Source organism: Scatophagus argus, chromosome 18, assembly GCF_020382885.2.
Source record: "Scatophagus argus isolate fScaArg1 chromosome 18, fScaArg1.pri, whole genome shotgun sequence".
Taxonomy (NCBI): domain Eukaryota; kingdom Metazoa; phylum Chordata; class Actinopteri; family Scatophagidae; genus Scatophagus; species Scatophagus argus.
The window spans coordinates 13,856,369-13,876,429 of record NC_058510.1 but is presented as its reverse complement, the minus strand read 5'-3'; the positions used below and the strand labels follow the sequence as shown (position 1 = coordinate 13,876,429).

At 40.5% G+C, this 20,061-nt stretch overlaps 2 protein-coding genes across 9 annotated transcripts in view; both read right to left on the bottom strand.

The window, feature by feature from the left end:
* The window catches only part of nebl (nebulette), an 81,211-nt gene extending 76,684 nt beyond the window's left edge, over window positions 1-4,527 (bottom strand). For all 3 annotated transcript variants that reach the window (XM_046371765.1, XM_046371766.1, XM_046371767.1), the window contains exons 1-2: window positions 4,192-4,527; window positions 1,067-1,161 (exon numbers count right to left, since the gene is read on the bottom strand). In XM_046371765.1, the coding sequence (XP_046227721.1) occupies window positions 1,067-1,161; window positions 4,192-4,260 (164 nt within the window). In that variant the 5' untranslated portion in view covers window positions 4,261-4,527. The remainder of the gene's footprint in view (window positions 1-1,066; window positions 1,162-4,191) is intronic.
* A 606-nt stretch (window positions 4,528-5,133) lies between these two features.
* On the bottom strand, window positions 5,134-16,714 carry LOC124049759 (NACHT, LRR and PYD domains-containing protein 1b allele 2-like). Of its 6 annotated transcripts, none has more exons than XM_046371773.1 (4): window positions 16,360-16,713; window positions 13,195-14,823; window positions 11,074-11,166; window positions 8,541-9,697 (listed from the first exon to the last, which is right to left on the bottom strand). In XM_046371773.1, the coding sequence occupies exons 2-4, from the start codon at window positions 14,737-14,739 to the stop codon at window positions 9,680-9,682; spliced, it is 1,656 nt and encodes a 551-aa protein (XP_046227729.1). In that variant the 5' UTR covers window positions 14,740-14,823; window positions 16,360-16,713; the 3' UTR covers window positions 8,541-9,679. The 6 variants fall into 6 exon arrangements, with proteins under 6 accessions (XP_046227724.1, XP_046227729.1, XP_046227728.1 ...); XM_046371772.1 differs by lacking the exon at window positions 8,541-9,697 and adding an exon at window positions 9,848-10,544 and having other exon boundaries at window positions 16,360-16,714; XM_046371768.1 differs by lacking the exons at window positions 13,195-14,823; window positions 16,360-16,713 and having other exon boundaries at window positions 5,134-9,697; window positions 11,074-12,150.
* Between the last annotated feature and the right edge of the window lie 3,347 nt (window positions 16,715-20,061).

Here is a 20,061-nt window from a genome sequence, read left to right as displayed (position 1 = left end):
GAGGTCTGAGAGGAAACAAAGACAGTGTGTTTCACAAGCTGAGAGGAGACGCCTTTTTTTACCTCACAGGATCAAAGGTCACCGTAACCCTCTGCCATTCAGTCTACCGATGTGAGTGTGTAAGCTATATAGACAGGAGTATGTGTATTTGTAGAGCCAAAGAGTCAATGATGGTTTGTTTGGCAGGAGACTGAGGTGGACACAAATGTGTTTTTGTTCTCTTAACTGCTGACTATGATTGAAAAGGTCTTTATCTGAGACAAAACAACAAAAAATGACAAATGATTCGAGTCCCTTCAAGTATTGAGTGTCTTTCTAAAATTATACAGCATTAAACAGATGTGTATGTAGTGGGAAGTTATAGAGGAAAGGCATAAAATAGTTACAATTATAAACTTCACCTCCAAGATCATAAACATTACAAGCGACCAACAGAGACAAGGTCAGAGGTCAAAGCCATAACCTTCCCTTACTGCAGCCATAAGAGACTAACAAGTTTTCAGCACAAGCTATAATTTAGTACCAACATCCGTCAAACAAAGATCCAAGTTTTTTCTTCTTTGAGATTTTCAATGTTGCTGGTTTCTATGAAGGTCTGACCATGCGTGTTAACAGTATGAAGAAATGCACAGATTCAGGGTTGTAAACAGCATCAGCAGAGGGGAGCAAAGCAGGGCTGGGCTCGCAACCAAAAACCACAGAAAACAACCACCAACCATAACCATCGCTGCTATAAAAATCCGAAAGGGTCGCCTCAGATATGAACAGCCTGCAGGCAGAGCACAGAAGCAGATAATAACACAGCAGCTACAGCCAAAGGATGGTGTTTATACTCTGGGAGAGTTCATAAATAGAAAATAATAACACTTTAATTGAAATTCATCATAGCTAGCATAAGCGAATAATAAGCTAAATGTGAGTACATTATAATAATTATAATGAGAACATCATACAGCATATCATTTACAAAACATTAGGGGGTATGTGATGTTATTTACACTGTATGCAGAGAAAGAGAGAGAGACATAAGTGTTACACTGAGAGGGAGAGAGAGATCAGGACTCACGCATTGCAGTAGGGTTTCTTGTCGTAGCCTTTGTAGTTCTTCATGTTCAGGGTCATCTTACAAACCTCACAGTGGAAACATCCTTTATGCCAGTTCTGGAGACAACACACACACAGAATCACATCTCGGTATCAATACTGGATTTGATGAGTTGATTTAGGCTTTAGACTCACTCTTGTTTTCCTGAAAAGACTGCTTTCAGACCTTTGACAAAATAATCTCATCTCATGGCCCAACTACTTGATATTTCCCAAAGCTTTCAGAAGCATCTTGTGGCTTTCTTCAGTGATTGAGAGTTTGCCCAGTTGTCACAGAGGTGTTTAACGTAAAGTATGGAGTTTTGGCCATTTGAAACCTTGCATTCACATGCTTCCATTTCCCATTTTGAGAAGTCAGTCTACCAACTTTTTTTTGTGTTAATGAGCTTTTAAGCCATAATGGGGGTGCAGCATGGAGGCGACAAAGAAGATATGTTGTATTTTATTGCTTGAAGTATTTGAAGAACATATTAATAGCAGAGTTTGAAGCTCTAGAATTTACTATAAAGTGATTTTGTCCCTGACTTGTTGCTGTTGCTAATAAATAACTTTTTAACTAATCTAGGTCACCCCATGGACAGCAACTAAAGTGTACAACCTGCTACCATATTCCGAATTATAATAATGATAACACTTTCTATGAAAGCTACATCTATATGGGGGCAGATTTTAATATATTGTATTGCTGGTAATAACCTGTGCTGATTATTTGTGACTTAAAAACTCTGGTTATGTGTTCAGGCATAAGTTAGTCCTACTGGGATGGTTTAACTCCCTCTACAAGCTCTTATCACATGATTGAAATACCATACTTAAGTCACATGTCAACAACTTACCATCTCCATGACAACTGAACAACTTCATATGCTGAGAAATGCTGTGAGGTGTTGTTGAAAGCTTTGGAAACATCAAGTACATTTTTTTCTGTCGTACTGTTGTTTCCAAGTTCAGGAATGAACCTTGAAGCTCTGTTTTTCTGTCATGTTTCTGCACTTGACACAATGAGCCTGTCAATCAAACTGCAGGGGCAGGACTATGTCGATGCAGTTTGGCAGCTAGTGTTTAGAGAATCAACTGGAACATGTCGTGGACTTAATATAAATGCAGTCAGAGGATGAATGAAAACTAACATTTGTTCAGATCAAAGTGTAACAGACCTCAAAGCAAAACTGAAGTAAGTCGTGAAATATCCAGCTCAGATCGCCTTCCATCTGTCCTGCATTAGGATTATTCAAATCCTTAGAGAGCAAGTTGGCACTAAATTATCTGTTTGAGTTTTTAATATGGTCATATGCCTTCATATTAATCCTGTGGATAATTGCAATGACAGACCATGATGTATTAAAATGCAAAAAAAGAGTAATGATAAGTTGTGTCAGGCAAGACTAGCGTCAGGAAGCAGTTTGACTGACAAACAGGATGATAGTTTGCATTTCTGTTCAATTCACAAGTTAATGATATGTCAGCGCTGTGTTCACAACTTGGTTCTGCTGCCCACAAGAGGCCAAAAATATAATCTATTAGAAGTTTAACCAAAAATCTGAGCAGCCAAAACCCAACCAATTGCTAATTCTGTGGTGTGCCCAACTTATGAAATCATCTTATAATTCAGACTCAGTTTCTGAGCCAGTTTTCAAACAGTTCAAAGCTCAAAGGCCAAAAATCTCATGTGATTTTTGACGTGCAACAATTAATGTCTCCACACACACAAAATTCTTCAGATTCTGCAGGAATTTTCAGTGAGAAAATGAGAAACTTGTTAGCTTTTATTTTCTCACTTGGAATTTGCCGTTTTGTCCTTGTAGCTAAAGTGTAAAAGCAGTTGCTTCCAAATTTGCTTTTGTAAGGGACAGCAGGGAACTCTGAAGTCTCTGGATGACAAAATTATTCCTTTCTTTCACCCTCACACTCTTTCTCACTTTGTTTCTTTGGCAGCCTCGTCCTCTTTAAATCACTGCCTCTCACACTGTTTCTCTCTTTCATCCTTAGTCTCTCTTCAAACAAGTCATGTCAGCTTTAACCAGATAGGACAGAAGGTAAACATAATCCTTACTGGTTCTTACAACCTGAGTCCTCCTGACTTAAGAGATACTGAATGATGGAGGTGGATATGTTTTGTTTACTTTCACAACTAGCGCACAGTAAATGCTAATAAGCTGATAAATGTGAAATGGGAGTCATTTATTTTGAAAGGTGTGCAGTGCCTACATGCTGCTGTGTCATCTGATCCCTCATAGGACAGACTGAATGCATGAGACTCCTGAATATTAATTAATAATTCATCACCATTATGCAACAGAATATTACAGAAGTGTTACCATGCAAACACAACAATCACTTACCTTTGTATGCTGGCATAAAAAGGCAAATGTTTATCAAAACGGTCCTGAAATATTCGTCTTCCTGTTTTTATCATGACTGTTTGAATGACTTGTGCTATTTCAATTAACATAAACTTTGCATACATTCACACCTTACATATCTTCTATAACTACAGCTTAAGCATTTATTGGTTTATACGTTGTCTGAAAAAACATCAAGTATATTCAGTTAACGGATTAAAAGGTCGATATTTTTCTGTTTTATGTAATCGATGAGAGGGTGTTGGTACTCTTTTTGGTACTGTTGGTACATTTTAGAGACTAGTGGAAGAAACAATTCAGAATTAGATGTCAGTGTAGCCCTGTAGCTAACACCATTTGGGAGATATTTTAAAGGAGAAACACCTCACACAGGTTTTCACCCAGTGAGTCAGTGAGGCAAAATGCATCACCTCCTGGGTTCTCAACTCCAATTTTTTAATGTTAGCAGTTACTTCAAAATAAACTCACAACTGTGTTATTTCAAGTATGACGTCGTCTTTAATCCACTCATGTGCTAGCATATGTAAAAGCCGACTGAAAGGTGCTTTCCTTTCACTACACATCCACCTACGTCTCTAACGACTTCGCAAATTTTGTGATCCACCTTCAGTTTGAACTCGGATGTGCGCCAGTTTGACGGTTTTGTCAGATATTTGCAATCTAGAGAATAGTCATAGACCTGAGAGACACTACATTTTGTTTTGTGTACAAACTAAGTGCTCACCTTGTCCAGGCAGCTGACTTTCTCCGTCGGGTAGACGATCTTCCCACAGCGGGCACACTGAGGGTTCATCCTCCACACCTCCTTTGAGCTCTTCAACGGCTGAAGTCCACTTGTTACAACAAGAGATGTAGTTAATATAATAAGTCAACGCCGAGAGTCTCAGAAGTTCCTGCTGAGCCTCTCTTCGACCTGTGACGCGGTACACTCAGTGAAAAGGATGAAAATCTATCAGAGAGACAGCGGGTCCTCTCCCTCACTCAGCGGATCACCGTCCGGTGTGAAGGCTGGATGATGCACCGTGACCGACTACTCCATCGCTGAAAAGCTATCGGGAGTTAGCTAAGAGAAAACCGGAAATTATATAGAGAAAAACAGGAACTGGATTTATGTCCTCTTCAAAATAAATAAAATGAATGTAAATAAATTTAAATCCAAATTAAATAATAAAGCTGCATGCATAAGTGGACTGATTGAAATTAACTACTTTAATACGTGTAATCTGGGATCCAAACATGTAACACTTTGAGCTTCTCGATGTAAAAATTAGCTCTTTTTACCTGTCCTACATTAGCCTAAATGAATAATGGACAACAGTAAATAAAATATTACAAATATAATGGAAATTCACAGTCACAGGCACAAACTGAATAATAATAATAATAATAATAATAATAATAATAATAATGTTGTTGATTGAAGAGTTTTCCAAAACAAAACAGAAAAGCACTGAGAATTTTTAAACTAACAAAGCCACCATTATAAAAGGTTTAACCAATGCCATTATCAATGGTCAATAAATCATTTACAAATTCTTCATTGATCATTTAAAGCTGTCAACATAACCAAAGTATGGGTTGTTATTATAGAGTGGTAATTAATTTTCATAACTGTTATTTTTCTGGGAAAAGCAACAAAGTCTTGAAAAGACTCCAAACAGCAAACTCCACAGATATTAAGTTTGTTATCACCCATGACAATAAAAAATTATAACAACCTCAATCTTAAGCTGCTGCTTAAAGCTGCTAAAGTTGAAACTGCAAATTTTGGTATTTTTGATGTGATGATGAACGATACAGTTATAAAAAATAGAATTATAAAGAAACACATTTATAAAAATGAATAGTCATTAATAAAGAAAACTTGTTTTTTACAATGAGCCATCAGGCCATCAGTTGTAAACAAGTTACTAATATTCACAACCTGTCACCCCAAAGGTTTTTTACATGACTCTCTTATTAATGAGCCATTGTTCAGTAAGAAATTATTTAGGAATCATGAAAAGGGACATTAGCAAAAACATACAAATTCTTCACAAAGTGGTACAGTATAGACAGTAGTAACAAAGTTGATACAATTAAGATGTTTTTACTTGCTGTTCAGCATATATGCCGGTACCAGTTTATCTGTGACAAGCTGTAAAATACATAAACTTGTTGAATAATATAAACTGTTATCATCTCCTTTTATGAGCCCACTTGTCTGTGTAGCATTTGAAAAACTTGCCTCACATCACATTTCATAGCAAGTTCCAGCGCATCGCTCTGACCATTAACAAGCAAATGACACCCTCTGCTGGCAAATGAAGATATAAGATCACTCAAAGAGAGTTTTTATGTAGAACAGGGTCATTTCATGTGCAATAAAATCCAACTACCACTAAATTAATCTAAAGCTGAAAAGAACAATGTGCTCTTTTTGTTTCACTTCAACCACATGACACCATGATTAGATTGAAAACTTCTACAGGATAATGAGCCTGTCATCATCAGGTCAACATGTTCTTCATGCACCAAGTGGTCATTTTGCTTCAGACCAACCCAAGATGTTCACAGAGGAAGGGGTCTGTCTCACACAGAAACCCAATCATCTCTGAACTAGCAGCTTCACCTTTCTTGCTCACTGTGTCGATAACAAAACGAGCTTTGTCTCTCTTGTTTTGCATCTCGTCCGCTGACTCCCTCTCTGAGTCAGTCATCACCTTCTTGTCAAACAGTTTGTCCAGCAGACTTTTGAGAACTGGTCCTGATATCCCATCGATGAAGCTGCTCCGTATGTCAAACAGCTTCTCTCTTGAAGGCAGGTTCAAAATGCTCGGCCCACAGGACCTTTTTACTCCGGTGGATGAAAGATAAACCTCACTTTCCCAAACAGTGTCAGAGCACCTGGTGTCTCTAAGAAGCAGGTTAATATTTAAAATGATTGTTTTAAATCTCACCTGGAATGATGGGATGTAGTTGTCGTAGTTGTCACAGTCAAATTCTGCTTTTTTTGGCTGAACTCGAAATGAGTCGTCTTCAGGACAAGTGGACAGTGTGTATTCCTGCTTTGGGTGCAGTTTGCAGTGTGAGGATGTTTCTATGTAGCTCTCATCTCCAACTAATTTCTTCCTGGTGCGCAGCACATCCTGGAGCACCACGTTCCTCGGTAGCAACAACACATTGAGGAGGGATGTGGGATCAGGATCAGCAGGAGGCCTGTAGAACAGCAGAACCAGCGCTCGCACCGGGTCAGGTGGTGAGTCTGCATCTTTGACATTACCGAAAGCAGAAAACCCTGTGATGTTAATAGCAACATGACTTTCTGTTATCTTATGAGGGGTGATGAACTCGATGCCCTCATCATTCACATGAGCAACTGACAAGAAACAATCTGTGGACCAGATCTCACAGTGTGGGAGATGAAGCTGACACACAGACTGCTGCAGACATTTGATGTCAAACAGGGGTCCTGCAGGCTGCTTGTGGTGTTGGGTCAACAGTCTCCTGTTCCAAGGGACAATCCTGTAGACCACGTCTCCTTCTCCCTCCATGTGGAACACCAGGCCTGTCACCCTGCACTGGTACAGGCCTGGGCAGGAGCACCGCAACCAGTAGGCTTCATCGGTTTCATCAACAGTGATATCAGGAGTAAACTCCTCAAAGCTGTTTTCCAGCAGCAAGTCAGGTAAGCTCTTAGCTCGTGTGAAGGTCTTGTTCTTTGCAGAGGTTACCTGACTCAGTGAGGGAACGCTGAGAGAACGAAGCAAACAGCTGGAGCCTCTTCTGCTCCAACCAGGATCTGAAGACATTTGGAGGGGACAACAAGTTGGCTGGGTGTTTGTGACTGAATAGTTCACACCTGTAGGAGATGCCTCTGTTTCCAATTGGGCCTCACTTTCACATCCTGACACAATTTCAACAAATTCAGACATCAGCTGAGACTGACTGTCTCCACTTCTTTCAAGAGTAAAAGGACCATGTTCCACTTGCCAAGCAAGTGACCGAAATGATCCATAATCTGTGCTACCAAAAATTTTATCCCTTTCTTTTTCTCCATCATAGAACACAAGAGAGTCTGAATCATCATCAAGAAGTGCTCCAGAGGGGTTGGTGGAGAGCACAAGGGTGGAGGGACGAACTGTCCCATAGACTACTTTTTCCCTGCTCTTATACTGATCAACTCCCATTGCATCATTTGCTATAGAGGAGTCATCAGGCAGAGGCTGATCATTCATGCAATCAGTGGAATCAATAGCAGAAGCAGTACTAGAGAAGTGTTTCTTGATTTTCTTCTTTTTTCTCGAGCTGAGGCCAGGGTCAGGGTCACAATCACAGTCAGTAGAGTCAGTGTCAACAATCTTATCAGTAAACACTGTAGAGTATTTTAATGGTGTGCCAGAGAAGTTTGTAGTCTGTGTGAAGGTCTTGTTCTCTGCAGAGGTTGACTCCCTCAGTGAGGGAACGCTGAGAGAACGAAGAAAATGCATGCCATAGAGCCAACTATCTGAAGAGGTTTGGGGGGCACAATAGGTTGGTTGGGTGTTTGTGCCTGAGTAGTTTACACCTGTAAGAGATGTCTCCATTTCCAGCTGGGCATCACTTTCACCTCCTGATGCACTTTCAGACTGCAGAGGTGAAATCTCAAATTGATTTTCTCTACTTCTTTCAAGAGTAAAAGGACCATGTTCCATTTCCCAAGCAGGTGACTGAAATGATCCATAATCTGTGATGCCAAACAATTTATTCCATTCTGTTGCTTCCTCAGAGAATACAGGAGAGTCTGAATCATCATCAAGAACTTCTCCAAAGGTGTCAGTGGAGACCTCAAGGGTGGAGGGACCAGTTTTTCCATGTATCACCATTCCCCTGCTGTTATCCTGATGAACTCCTACTGTGGCATTTGCTACAGAGGAGTCACTTTTTATTATTCCTCTTTCTGTGAGTGCACCAGGCAGAGGCTGATCACTCATGTAGTCAGTGGAATCAATAGCAGAAGCAGTACTAGAGAAGTGTTTCTTAAAGTTTTTCTTTTTTCTCGAGCTGAGGCCTGTGGAGGTTCTTTTATGCTCTACAGCTGAGTTGATGTATTCATTAGTGTCACAATCTGACTCAGTGGAGTCAGTGTCAACAGTGTAATCAGTAAATGTTGGTGTGTTAGAGAAGTTTATAGGTTGTGGAAACTTCTTGTTCTTTGAAGATGTCATTTGACTGAGTGAGAACATGTCATAAGACGGCAAAGAGGAGACTGTTGCCTGTTCCACAGAGCAAACTGATGGTTGTTGAAGGTGAGAATCAACAGAAAGAGAGCTTTCAGTTGAAGTGTACCCAACATTTACAGGTGGCAACATTTCTTCTGGGGCACTGTGGTCACCTCCAACCTTACTCTGTGTGTGCACTGGCAATGGACGTGCATCTGTTTTTTCAGTTCTTCCCAAAGTTCTGAAGCTTCTATAAGTGAATGCACTAGGTGAAAGTTGATCAATCACGTAGTCAGCTGAATTAATGGTTGCAGTACTCGGGGAATCTTTCTTAAATTTTTTCTTTCTTCTCAAATTGAGCGTTATTGGGGTTCTTTCATGCTCCACAGCTGAGTTCATTTTGCTGCGTTCATTGCATTTATATGATGCTGATAACTTGGATGAATGTGACTGAGGTTCTGGCTTATTCTGAAATGCTTGTTCCTCTTTTCCTCCTGTGCTGCAGCTTTGGAGAACCACAGCACTGCTCTCTGGACATGGAGAGACATCGTCAAAAGGAATGAAATCATCATGTCTTTTGAATGTGTCCAACCAGCATAATGATGGGAGTGACGTTTGAAGTTGAAGTCTGGCAGAACTATGTTCAGACTGAGCTGAGATGGTGTACTTGTTCGGCTGTTGTGGTAGAGGAGAAGGAAGCGGTGGGTCAGGATGTATCACAGATTTACCCACGAAGGAAGAGAAGAAAGGAAAGGAAGAGCTGATTGGCGGTTTATCCTGAACATCCTCCTCTGAAACCTTCTCGTCACCAGTCATCCGTTTTTCTGAGACAGAAGGTTGACATTCTTGATTTTTGCATGGTAACTCATTTCTGTCTCTTGTCAACTCTTCCTCATCAGCTTGCTGTGTGTCATCTGTCTTCTTACAACTGCCTGCATACCCAGCAGAGAAGGGAGGAGAAGTTTTTCCTTCTTTTTGTTCCATCTCGTCCTTTTTCAACTTCTGACTCCCAAACAGAAACCTTTTTGTGTTTTAATCTGGTCCCAGTCTCTAAAATGAAGCAGAGAATGGACAATTAAAATCCTTTTTGAAATATAAAACTGTTTTCGATTTTTAAATACAATTATTCATAGTTGTTTCTATGTATAACACAGTTGATTATTAAAAATAATAATAATAATGATAGTGAATAATGTGTACTTGTGAATGCAGAGAGAGAAGACTACACAATTGTTAAAATAAGCTGCGTCTCAGCAGTGTGTCAGCACAGTCATTTTATTTTAACAAGATTAGGTCAAACCCTAGTGTATGGCTGGACTATGTATGGTCAGTTTGTCACATGGGTAGTCAGTAGTAGTGTCTATAAAGGAAATCTGTGGATATTAAATGCTCATTTGCAATTTTCTGTGATGGTCTCAGTAATATTTGTTGTTAAAGCAGCAGATTTCAATGGTCCGAAGAAGAGCATCAGCATGAAATGTCACGAGTGGATGTGCCAGTAAATTGCACACAGTGTTTATCAATTATTTAGTTTGGCCACTTGTATGGATTGTGCAGCACCAAATCACAAGGGAGATTATCTCCAGGTACTATTCAGCAGGTCTAGAATGCACTTAATTTTTGTTTTAATTTACTTTATGAAAACCCAACTTTCCCCCATGAGCAAGAACTTGGCGGCAGAGACAAGGAGAAACTCCCCTTTAACCAGAAACTTAAAGCAGAACCTGCTGTGTCCATCAAAGTATTCTCTTCCTGAGGTCAGCATATGGGAGTGCTGCCCATTCACACTATGCTACAAATGACAGCAGCATGAGTGTCTTCTGTGCAATGAGACTACTCAACTTCAACTCCTCTCAATTGTCAAATACTGGAGCAGGAAGCTTCCTTTAACTCCAATCTGAGTAAAAACAACCCATATAAATCAACTCAGAATGCTTAAATTTTGAAAACTACATTAGAACTTCCTCCTGATAACCCCCAGTTCTAACCAAAGACACTCTTAGTAAAGGTTTCTCTCAACAGAAGGGTCATGATTCCAGTTTGGTATTACCTTAATGTCTCGTATATAAACGCACTTGAAAACAAAATGGGATGGGGGATTGGCTTGACTGTTCTCCGAAGTGGAGGCCTGCAGTTCAATCTTATCAAAGACACACCCATAAATTCTCCATTAGCTTACATAATGGCAAAAATAAAAATAAGAAAGTCATTTATGGACAATACTTAACAACTTCTTAAGCTCTGCAAATATGAAGTCATGTATGTAAATCCTTATCTACCAACAAAGTTTGAAAAATGAATTCAACCTTACAGCTTGACCAGTATGTGTCCTTAACTTCCTCACTTACACATACACAGTTAGCGTGTATATTGGCATTGAGTTGTGTATGGGTTAGTGTGTGTTGACACGAACGTTGTCCTCTTACCAGGAAGGGATGAGAGCTGCGACTGAGAGCTGTCTGTAGTCTCTGGGTTGGTGGGTTGTTGTGGGACAGCCGGAGACCGTCATGGAACCGGAGCTGGACGGAGGACACTGGCAGGCTTCACTGATAATATTTCCCAATCAGAAACTGTCACGATTCCACAGATAACTTTGGGGTACAGAAGGATGAGGTTGCTCTTTCATATGGCGCTGCTAAACGTTTCCACTTTTGGTTTCTCACATACACGTCGATCACGAAGTTCCGGTACACCCACGTACTCAAAAAAAAAAAAAAAAAAAGATTAATAAATAAATACAACTGGATGTTTGGATGCGGAAACATTTCATTATAAACACAAACTTAAGGTGGTCATACGTGAAGGCGTTTTTTTTTTGTTCGTTTGTTTGTTTTTGTCATCGTTCGGTTGTACTATAATACTACGACGTAGGAGCCTGATTCATTGTTACCAAACGTCTGTGAATATCACCCAGGGCTGGGTGCTGGTGTCAGCTGTTATAACCCGCAGAAAATCAGTGTCACATTTGGTTGTGATTTGTGTCTACGCCCGACATCACGTTGTTTACTTAAGAAAGTTAAATAAAAGTGATTTTTGATAATCATCACCTTGGTTGTGTTCGACAGCGGGCTTCTCCTCCTGAATTACGGTGTACTTTATGTCCTGTAGATATGAATTACTGCATATGATTCTGAGGTGCTGCCGTACCCCAGCAGAAGCTGCACACTGTGTATACAGACAATTAAAGTCAAACATATTAATGATTCTTTTGGGAATGGTGAGGAGAGGGAAGCAAAGAACAGATGAGAAGAGATGACTGGAGAGGGAGGGACAATACAGGACAAGAAGAGAAAATGAGAGCAAAGCAAATTCTGCTGCTGCCAAAAAAAAACAATTTACTTAGCTTTGGTATATAGATTTTTTTTTAGGAGTACATACATTTCTGTTTGAAAATTATACTTATAGTTGTTATGGGACAAATATTTGAGTTGAAATCATAAAAAGACAACCTTACAGTCCAACCAGTAGCCTGTTGGCCTGAAAATGTCTGAGAGTTAAGCAATATCCATCCATTTTCTATACCGCTTATCCATGAGGGTCGCGGGGGAGCTGGAGCCTATCCCAGCTGACTACGGGCGAGAGGCGGGGTTCACTCTGGACTGGTCGCCAGTCAATCGCAGGGCCAACACACAAAGACAAACAACCACACACTCTCACACTCACACCTAGGGGCAATGTAGAGTAGCCAATTAACCTAATGTGCATGTTTTTGGTATTGTGGGAGGAAGCCGGAGTACCCGGAGAAAACCCACGCAGGCACGGGAAGAACATGCAAACTCCACATAGAAGGGCCCAGACCGGGATTCGAACCTGGAACCCTCTTGCTATGAGGCGACAGTGCTAACCACTGCACCACCGTGCCGCCCCTTAAGCAATATCAATATAGCAAATTGTTTTTTCAACATAATGCCAGCAAGTTAAAAGTACATACAGTGTATGTATTCACTACATCATGATGTCCCCATGTCTTTATCAATTACAAGAAAACTGACAAAACTTGGGCAACTATTTTTCAATTTATAGCAGCTCTTTTTGCTGTTTCACTTCAACCACAATTTCACGAATAGGTACACTCCTACAGCATAATGAGACTCTCACCACCAGGTCAACAGGTTCTTCATGCATCAAGTGGTCATTTTCCTTCAGACCAACCCAAGATGTTCACAGAGGAAGGGGTCTGTCTCACACAGAAACTCAATCATCTCTGAACTAGCAGCTTCACCTTTCAACCTCACTGTGTCGATAACAAAACGAGCTTTGTCTCTCTTGTTTTGCATCTCGTCCGCTGACTCCCTCTCTGAATCAGTCATCACCTTCTTGTCAAACAGTTTGTCCAGCAGACTTTTGAGAACCGGTCCTGATATCCCATCGATGAAGCTGCTCCGTATGTCAAACAGCTTCTCTCTTGAAGGCAGGTTCAAAATGCTCGGCCCACAGGACCTTTTTACTCCAGTGGATGAAAGACAAATTTGTCTTTCCCAGACACGGTGTTTGTCGATGTCTGTTAACAACAGCTTAAGATGTTTCAGGATGTTTTCCAAATTCACCTGGAATGATGGGAAGTAGTTGTCGTAGTTGTCACAGTCAAATTCTGCATCTTTCGGCTGGATTAGAACGGAGTCGTCTTCAGGACAGGTGGACAGTGTGTATTCCTGCTTTGGGTGCAGTTTGCAGTGTGGAGACATCTCAATGTAGCTCTCATCCCCAACTAATTTCTTCCTGGTGCGCAGCACATCCTGGAGCACCACGTTCCTCGGTAGCAACAACACATTGAGGAGGGATGTGGGATCAGGATCAGCAGGAGGCCTGTAGAACAGCAGAACCAGCGCTCGCACCGGGTCAGGTGGTGAGTCTGCATCTTTGACATTACCGAAAGCAGAAAACCCTGTGATGTTAACAACAACATGACTTTCTGTTATCTCATGAGGGATGATGAACTCGATGCCCTCATCATTCACATGAGCAACTGACAAGAGATCACATCCACCTGTGGAGCAGATCTCACAGTGTGGGAGATGAAGCTGACACACAGACTGCTGCAGACATTTGATGTCAAACAGGGGTCCTGCAGGCTGCTTGTGGTGTTGGGCCAACAGTCTCCTGTTCCAAGGGACAATCCTGTAGACCACGTCTCCTTCTCCCTCCATGTGGAACACCAGGCCTGTCACCCTGCACTGGTACAGGCCTGGGCAGGAGCACCGCAACCAGTAGGCTTCATCGTTTTCATCAACAGTGATATCAGGAGTAAACTCCTCAAAGCTGTTTTCCAGCAGCAAGTCAGGTAAGCTCTTAGCTCGTGTGAAGGTCTTGTTCTTTGCAGAGGTTACCTGACTCAGTGAGGGAACGCTGAGAGAACGAAGCAAACAGCTGGAGCCTCTTCTGCTCCAACCAGGATCTGAAGACATCTGGAGGGGACAACAGGTTGGCTGGGTGTTTGGGACTGAATAGTTCACAGCTTTCAGAGATGCTTCCATTTCCACCTGGGCATCACTTTCATCGCCTGATGCACTGAGAGAATAAGACAAACAGCTGGAGCCTCTTGCGCTCTGACCAGGATCTGAGGAGATTTGGAGGTGAGATTTACCTGGCAGGGAGTATTCAGCTAGCTTTCGCTCAGGCATAACAAGTTGCTCCATTTTCTCCAAGGCATTACGGTCACTTCCACGGCCCCTTGTGAACCTTTTTAAACGGCGGAGGAAACGTCGAGCAACACATGCGATGAGGATCTTAGGGTACATGACCAAGTTGTACAAGGAGATGGGCTGGGGAGAAATACTTAAAAATTGAACATCGCATGCCCTTCGTAAACTATCCGTTTCTCGGAGTTCATCTCCTAAATAATGAAGGGCCTTTGCCAGTGTAACAATGTGCGGGTCAATAGTATGTGACTCATCTTTAGGATATCTGGACAGATCTCTGTTATATCTTCTGTTGCCAGCATAAAAGAAGACAGGGAAACAAGGAGACCTGTACACAGGAGGCCAGAGGAATGTTCCTTCTATGGTTCCTCTTCTGGGCGCCATCACATTTCCAGTTTCATCAGAGACATCAGAGTCAAATGTTATAAACTCATCAGTGTCAAGTAAATACATTGTGGCTTGATTTTGATCATGCTTTCTAAAGGGTTCCCCAGTCACGTCTAGTTTTTGGCTTCAGTTTTCACTTGTTTCTTAGTCCTAAAAAAACAAAGAAAATAGAAAATGTCACCCATAAAGGTTTACAATTATCTTGATTATAAAATACCATCTATTCCTCAACAATATCATTCCCAAATATTGTGATTGAAAAGAGTTTAATCCTTAAACACCTAAAGGAGTTACATTTGATATTGTGTGGCAGAATTCCAGCACAGATAGAGTTACTCAGCTGCAGCCATAGACTGCTGGCTTCATTTTTCAGCCCCAGAAGTTGCTGCATGGTTGTAAGCCTCACTGCAATTAAAATGAACATTTTGCCACCTTTAAACTGATAATAACTGATAACTGATGTATGCCAGGTTTTCTCAGGAAGAAAAGCAGTGGTGTGGTTTAACTTCATGGTCTTGCTTTGTTAAATTGGTTAGCGACTTATGCTGAGCTCGAAGCCAGGCTTTTCAATGTTATTCAGATGGCTCGTTTCCACACAGATTGGTTTTGTGTCCATAAACAAGTGTGGATGGTTTTTGTCACGATGCTTATGAAATGTGGACATTTTTCAGTAAAAAAACAAGATCAATAATGCGTGGTGACAGGGAAGTGAAGAGCCTGGTCTGCCAGAGGGGCATACCATGAAACAAGCTCAACATAGCCAGGCTTTCTTTGCTTTAGCTGGCTCAACAAAACCTTGAGTATCACGACAAGGGCTACCAACTTTCATTGTTAACTCAGGCTTTCTGCTTCAAGCTCTATGTGTGTCCCCATAAAAACAGAGTAATGCTGGTCATGTAATCGTGCAAATGCACCCCGCAGAGCTCTTAAACATTAAACCTGATATAGCATATACTAAAAAATTGCACTTAGGACTGACACTGTCACCTAATGAGGGTGGAAATTACTGTAGTTTCTGGCCAAATCACAATGATGTTGTTTTTTATTTACTTCTTATTACGTGTATAATTAACAACAGACTATTAAATTCCTAATCAGTCTCTTAACTGAAATATCAGCAGTGTAAAACAGACATTGACAGCAAAGCAGGACCAACTGTAAAAAGATCATCAAAAGTGGTGCAATTTCTGTGTCTTCGTCGTTCTTTTTGCGTATGGATGAGGTGCTGTGTAAAGTTTAAAATGTTAATAAATACTTTCTGCATCACCAACTGAATGTATGGAGGTTTCCATCCACTTTGGTGCCAAGAATACCAAATACTAAATGTATTACTGACACTGTCCTCTTTCTTCCCTTACGAGGACTTGTATATAGCTTTATAGTGTACTATTTTTACTTACCTTGTAAATTGTTAATTTATTTTACCTCTACACTCTTTTGTAACTGTTTTTGCACACTCTTTGCTTTTTGCACTCCTCTTCTGTCCATGTGAGCTGCCACAACAGGTGAATTTCCCCACTGCGGGATCAATAAAGTTCATCTTATCTTATCTTAACAATCATTCAATTAAACAAAAAAACATTTTGCTTTATATTACGTCGTGCCAGCTCGCGAAAAGGAAGCCTGTGTATGTCGACCTCTATAGTGTAGATTTTTTTCCCGACTTCCTCGTTGCTGTTGGTTTACCTTCCTCTGCCTCCTGTCACACCAAAACCATCCATTTTGAAGGTGTATCGTGTAGTAGACTCGTTCTGGAGCTAACCTACTGTGTCCGTGGATATCGCCGTGTTGCAGAGGTGGTAACTGCATGGGGACGACTCGTGTTACGTGTCCGGCTCACAGTCACTTGTGAAAACCCTAAACGACACGAACAAATTCAAAAGTCCGGCTTGCGGCCAACTCCGGAAGCTCAGAGTCCATCCGCGTTCAACTTCAGACACGCACGCGGGAAACGCGCCTGGGATGGGGCACCTGCAAATACGTAAATCCAGTATCTCTGTGTCCACCTTTTAGCAAACAGGACTACAAACATGGCTGCACTGGCCTCGTCCTTGTTGAAAAATCCTCTTGGAGGCGCCGCAGTCTCTCATCTGCGGGTGCGTTACTTGACTGTACCGAAAGGCCACGGAGAGCAGTTGTTTGCTCAGAATCACGTTCGTGACTCGCCTGTTTGGGTTGGGATGGCCGTGTGTGTGTGTGCGTGCGTGTGTATGTGTGTGTATGTGTGTGTGAGAGAGAGAGTGCGTATGATATGCTGACACCAATATAACTGTTCAGATATATTCTATGCATATTATCCAGTAGGTATGGACATACAAATAAAGTCAGTTGTCACTTACAAATATATGCTATAAAAACATACAGTATATTAATGCCATCTTGTTTTTATGGTGACCTCTTTTGGTGTTCCTGCTCCTGAATAAGATATACAATTCAATGCAAAAAGAGTTATTTTGAGAAATTAAAATGAGACAAACTTTTTCTGACAGGCCCTCTGAAACCAAAATAAGATCATATCCTGACCCAACAAATCAGTTATTAACTGCACTTTGAGACCCACTGAAATACCACAAGATCATTGAAGGGACAATGAAAAGACTTTTATTGTTTCCCAAGAGGAAAATTAATTGCTCTTGAAGATGAACTAAGTCTGAAAAACCTTGTTTCACTTCAACCCGATAAGGTCATTGTCCTCTGGAATAAATCTGACTCCAGTGCACACTCACTCAGTGTTACTCACACCACTGACAACATATAAATAAGTAAATGCTGAGAGAACGAAGCAAACAGCTGGAGCCTCTTCTGCTCCAACCAGGATCTGAAGACATTTGGAGGGGACAACATGTTGGCTGGGTGTTTGGGACTGAATAGTTCACAGCTACAAGAGATGCCTCTATTTCCACCTGGGTATCACGTTCATCTCTTAGCTCACTTTCAGACTGCAGCTTGAGTAGATTTTGTACTTGTTTGGAGAGACATCGTCAAAAAGAATGAAATCATAATGTCTTTTGAGTGTGTCCAAGCAACGTAATGATGGGAGTGATGTTTGATGTTGAAGTCTGACATAATTATGTTCAGACTGAGCTGAGATGGTGTACTTGTTTGGTTTTGTGGTAGAGGAGAAGGAAGCGGTGGGTCAGGATGTATTCTGGATTCACCCACGAAGAAAGAAAGCAAGCGAAAGGAAGAGCTGATTGGCAGTTTATCCTGAACGTCCTCCTCTGAAACCTTCTCATCACCAGTCATCTGTTTTTCTGAGACAGAAGGTTGACCTTTCTAAATGTGCCAGCCTGACATATCATAACAGGATAAGCATAGTTTTAACATATAAAATGAATGATGGCTTTATATCCTTAGATGTGTGAGGGAAACATGGCATCACAAACCCACTGTCATTAAACCAAACCAAACTTAATTTCCCCATGTCTTTTGTCCATGTCTCTCCTAACATAGTTAACCTGCTCACTGATTTCATAATTGGCAGTTTTCATCTCATGATCCCTGAAAATGTGCTTATCACAACCACAGCTTTAAATAGACACATTATGAGATACACATTCACAAACTCAGTATATTATAATTTAGCAGTGCATCTTACCAGTCTTATGTCTGGCTTAACACATCAGCTGCAGACCTTTAAACTGTCTGTGCTCTAAATATCAGAACAAATGTTGAGCCCTTTTCTGTCGGACAAACACAGTCTCTGCCGTCATCTAATTTCCACCACCAAGAATGAAGAGTTTGATCTCCACATCTTTCAGTCATGTTGTATTACAGTTTTTCTGGGTATGAGATGAATGGATCCTACCCTCTAATGCTTTAAGGTTCGGCTTCACAATTCTATCAATGTCACGAAGGCCTGCTTCAGTCAGTTTGACACACCTTTGACAATATTTTATTCATCTTTAGGAACTATATTTCATTAAGTAGTTTCTTTAATTGGCAAGTAGCTTACACAAAATTAATAGAATAAATCACCAGAATAAAACCCAAATCAATCAGTGAAACTGTTCTAATGCTTGGTTATGAACAAAACACCAGACTTATCAGTATTTGGGATAGCCTGCGATGTTCTCTAAAATATCGTCTGAAAAGATCTCAACAGTTATCAACATGGAAACATAATAATCAAACCAAGCTGCACCTGAACCCAAGTTATAGTTATATTTTTGAATTTTGTTGGAAACATTTGTGATAATATAAGTACACAATTCAACAAATTAACAAAGGTCTGTTTGGGTTTTTTGGGGTTTTTTTTTAGGTATTTTAATGATGAAATGGTATGTATATTTAATAAAAATAAAAATAATAATAATGATAATTGTTCCTTCCAGTTCTACCCATCATTATCATACTGTCACGTCTCCTGTCAAGTCAGTCTGTCAGTCTCTAATACTATGCTAGATGTTACAGCAACACAAACACTGCTGTTATTTAAAAAGACAGTTCAACCTGAAATCAAAACCACATAGTTTACCTCTTGAAGTGTTATTTGTGCATCTAGGTTGTTTTTGTGTGAATTACCAATAGCCACTTGAGATAAACCATAGACCTTGCTCTGAGTGGAATCCATTGCCTAAATGCTGATAAAATTATAATATTGTTTTATTTTCTTTATTATAGCATATAATACATCTTACAACTTACATGTTGTACAATGTCTCTTGTGTTTACATGGCTCTATTACACAAGAATACCTGAAGGTTAATGAACCGAAACAGGGTCATATTGAATAAGCAATCGATGTTTGTGCTATTGAAATGAAATTCAGTAGCTCAATAACCCTTGACTTTCCATTCAGTACTGGAGGTACTGGAGGTGGGCAGGGTCAGATTGAGAGTGGCAGAGCAGAGACCCCTGAGCTCATCAGCAGCAGCTCATCTGGGCCCTGTGTGTCCAGAGTTCATTCAAATACCTTACAGAGCTCAGTCTCTTCCTCTTCTCTGAAACATTACCTGGGCTTTGGTTGTCGACATTATGCCTACACTGACTAGACATGCCACTTTTAATTTAAGTTCTTTTGGTAAGTTTATTTCTGTTTATATAAACCAATAAATAATTTAATTGGCCTTGTTATATGCATCTCCCATTTCTTTTGTCATGGCCGTGCAGCCCAGTTTATGACATCACATAAAAAAATGTAAATAATGTTTTTGAAAGCATTTGACTTGTCTGAGAGAGCTTTTCTTTCATCTAAGAGACTCATTTAAAAAAAACTCTCACTTGAATATGACTTTCTGATGTTGATTTAGGATGTAATTCTATTCATTTTTTAAAATTTATGTTTTGTTTTTATTTTTTAAGAAAAAAGGGAAAAGCTCTTGTCAAAGGTAAGCCTGTTACACTGTTACATCCGGTGACACTGCACAAAAGAATGAGGAAGAGGAA

Bases quoted from the DNA above. Each gene is read 5' to 3' on its own strand.
- LOC124049759 (XM_046371768.1), bottom strand. From the start codon at position 9,631: ATGGAACAAAAAGAAGGAAAAACTTCTCCTCCCTTCTCTGCTGGGTAT.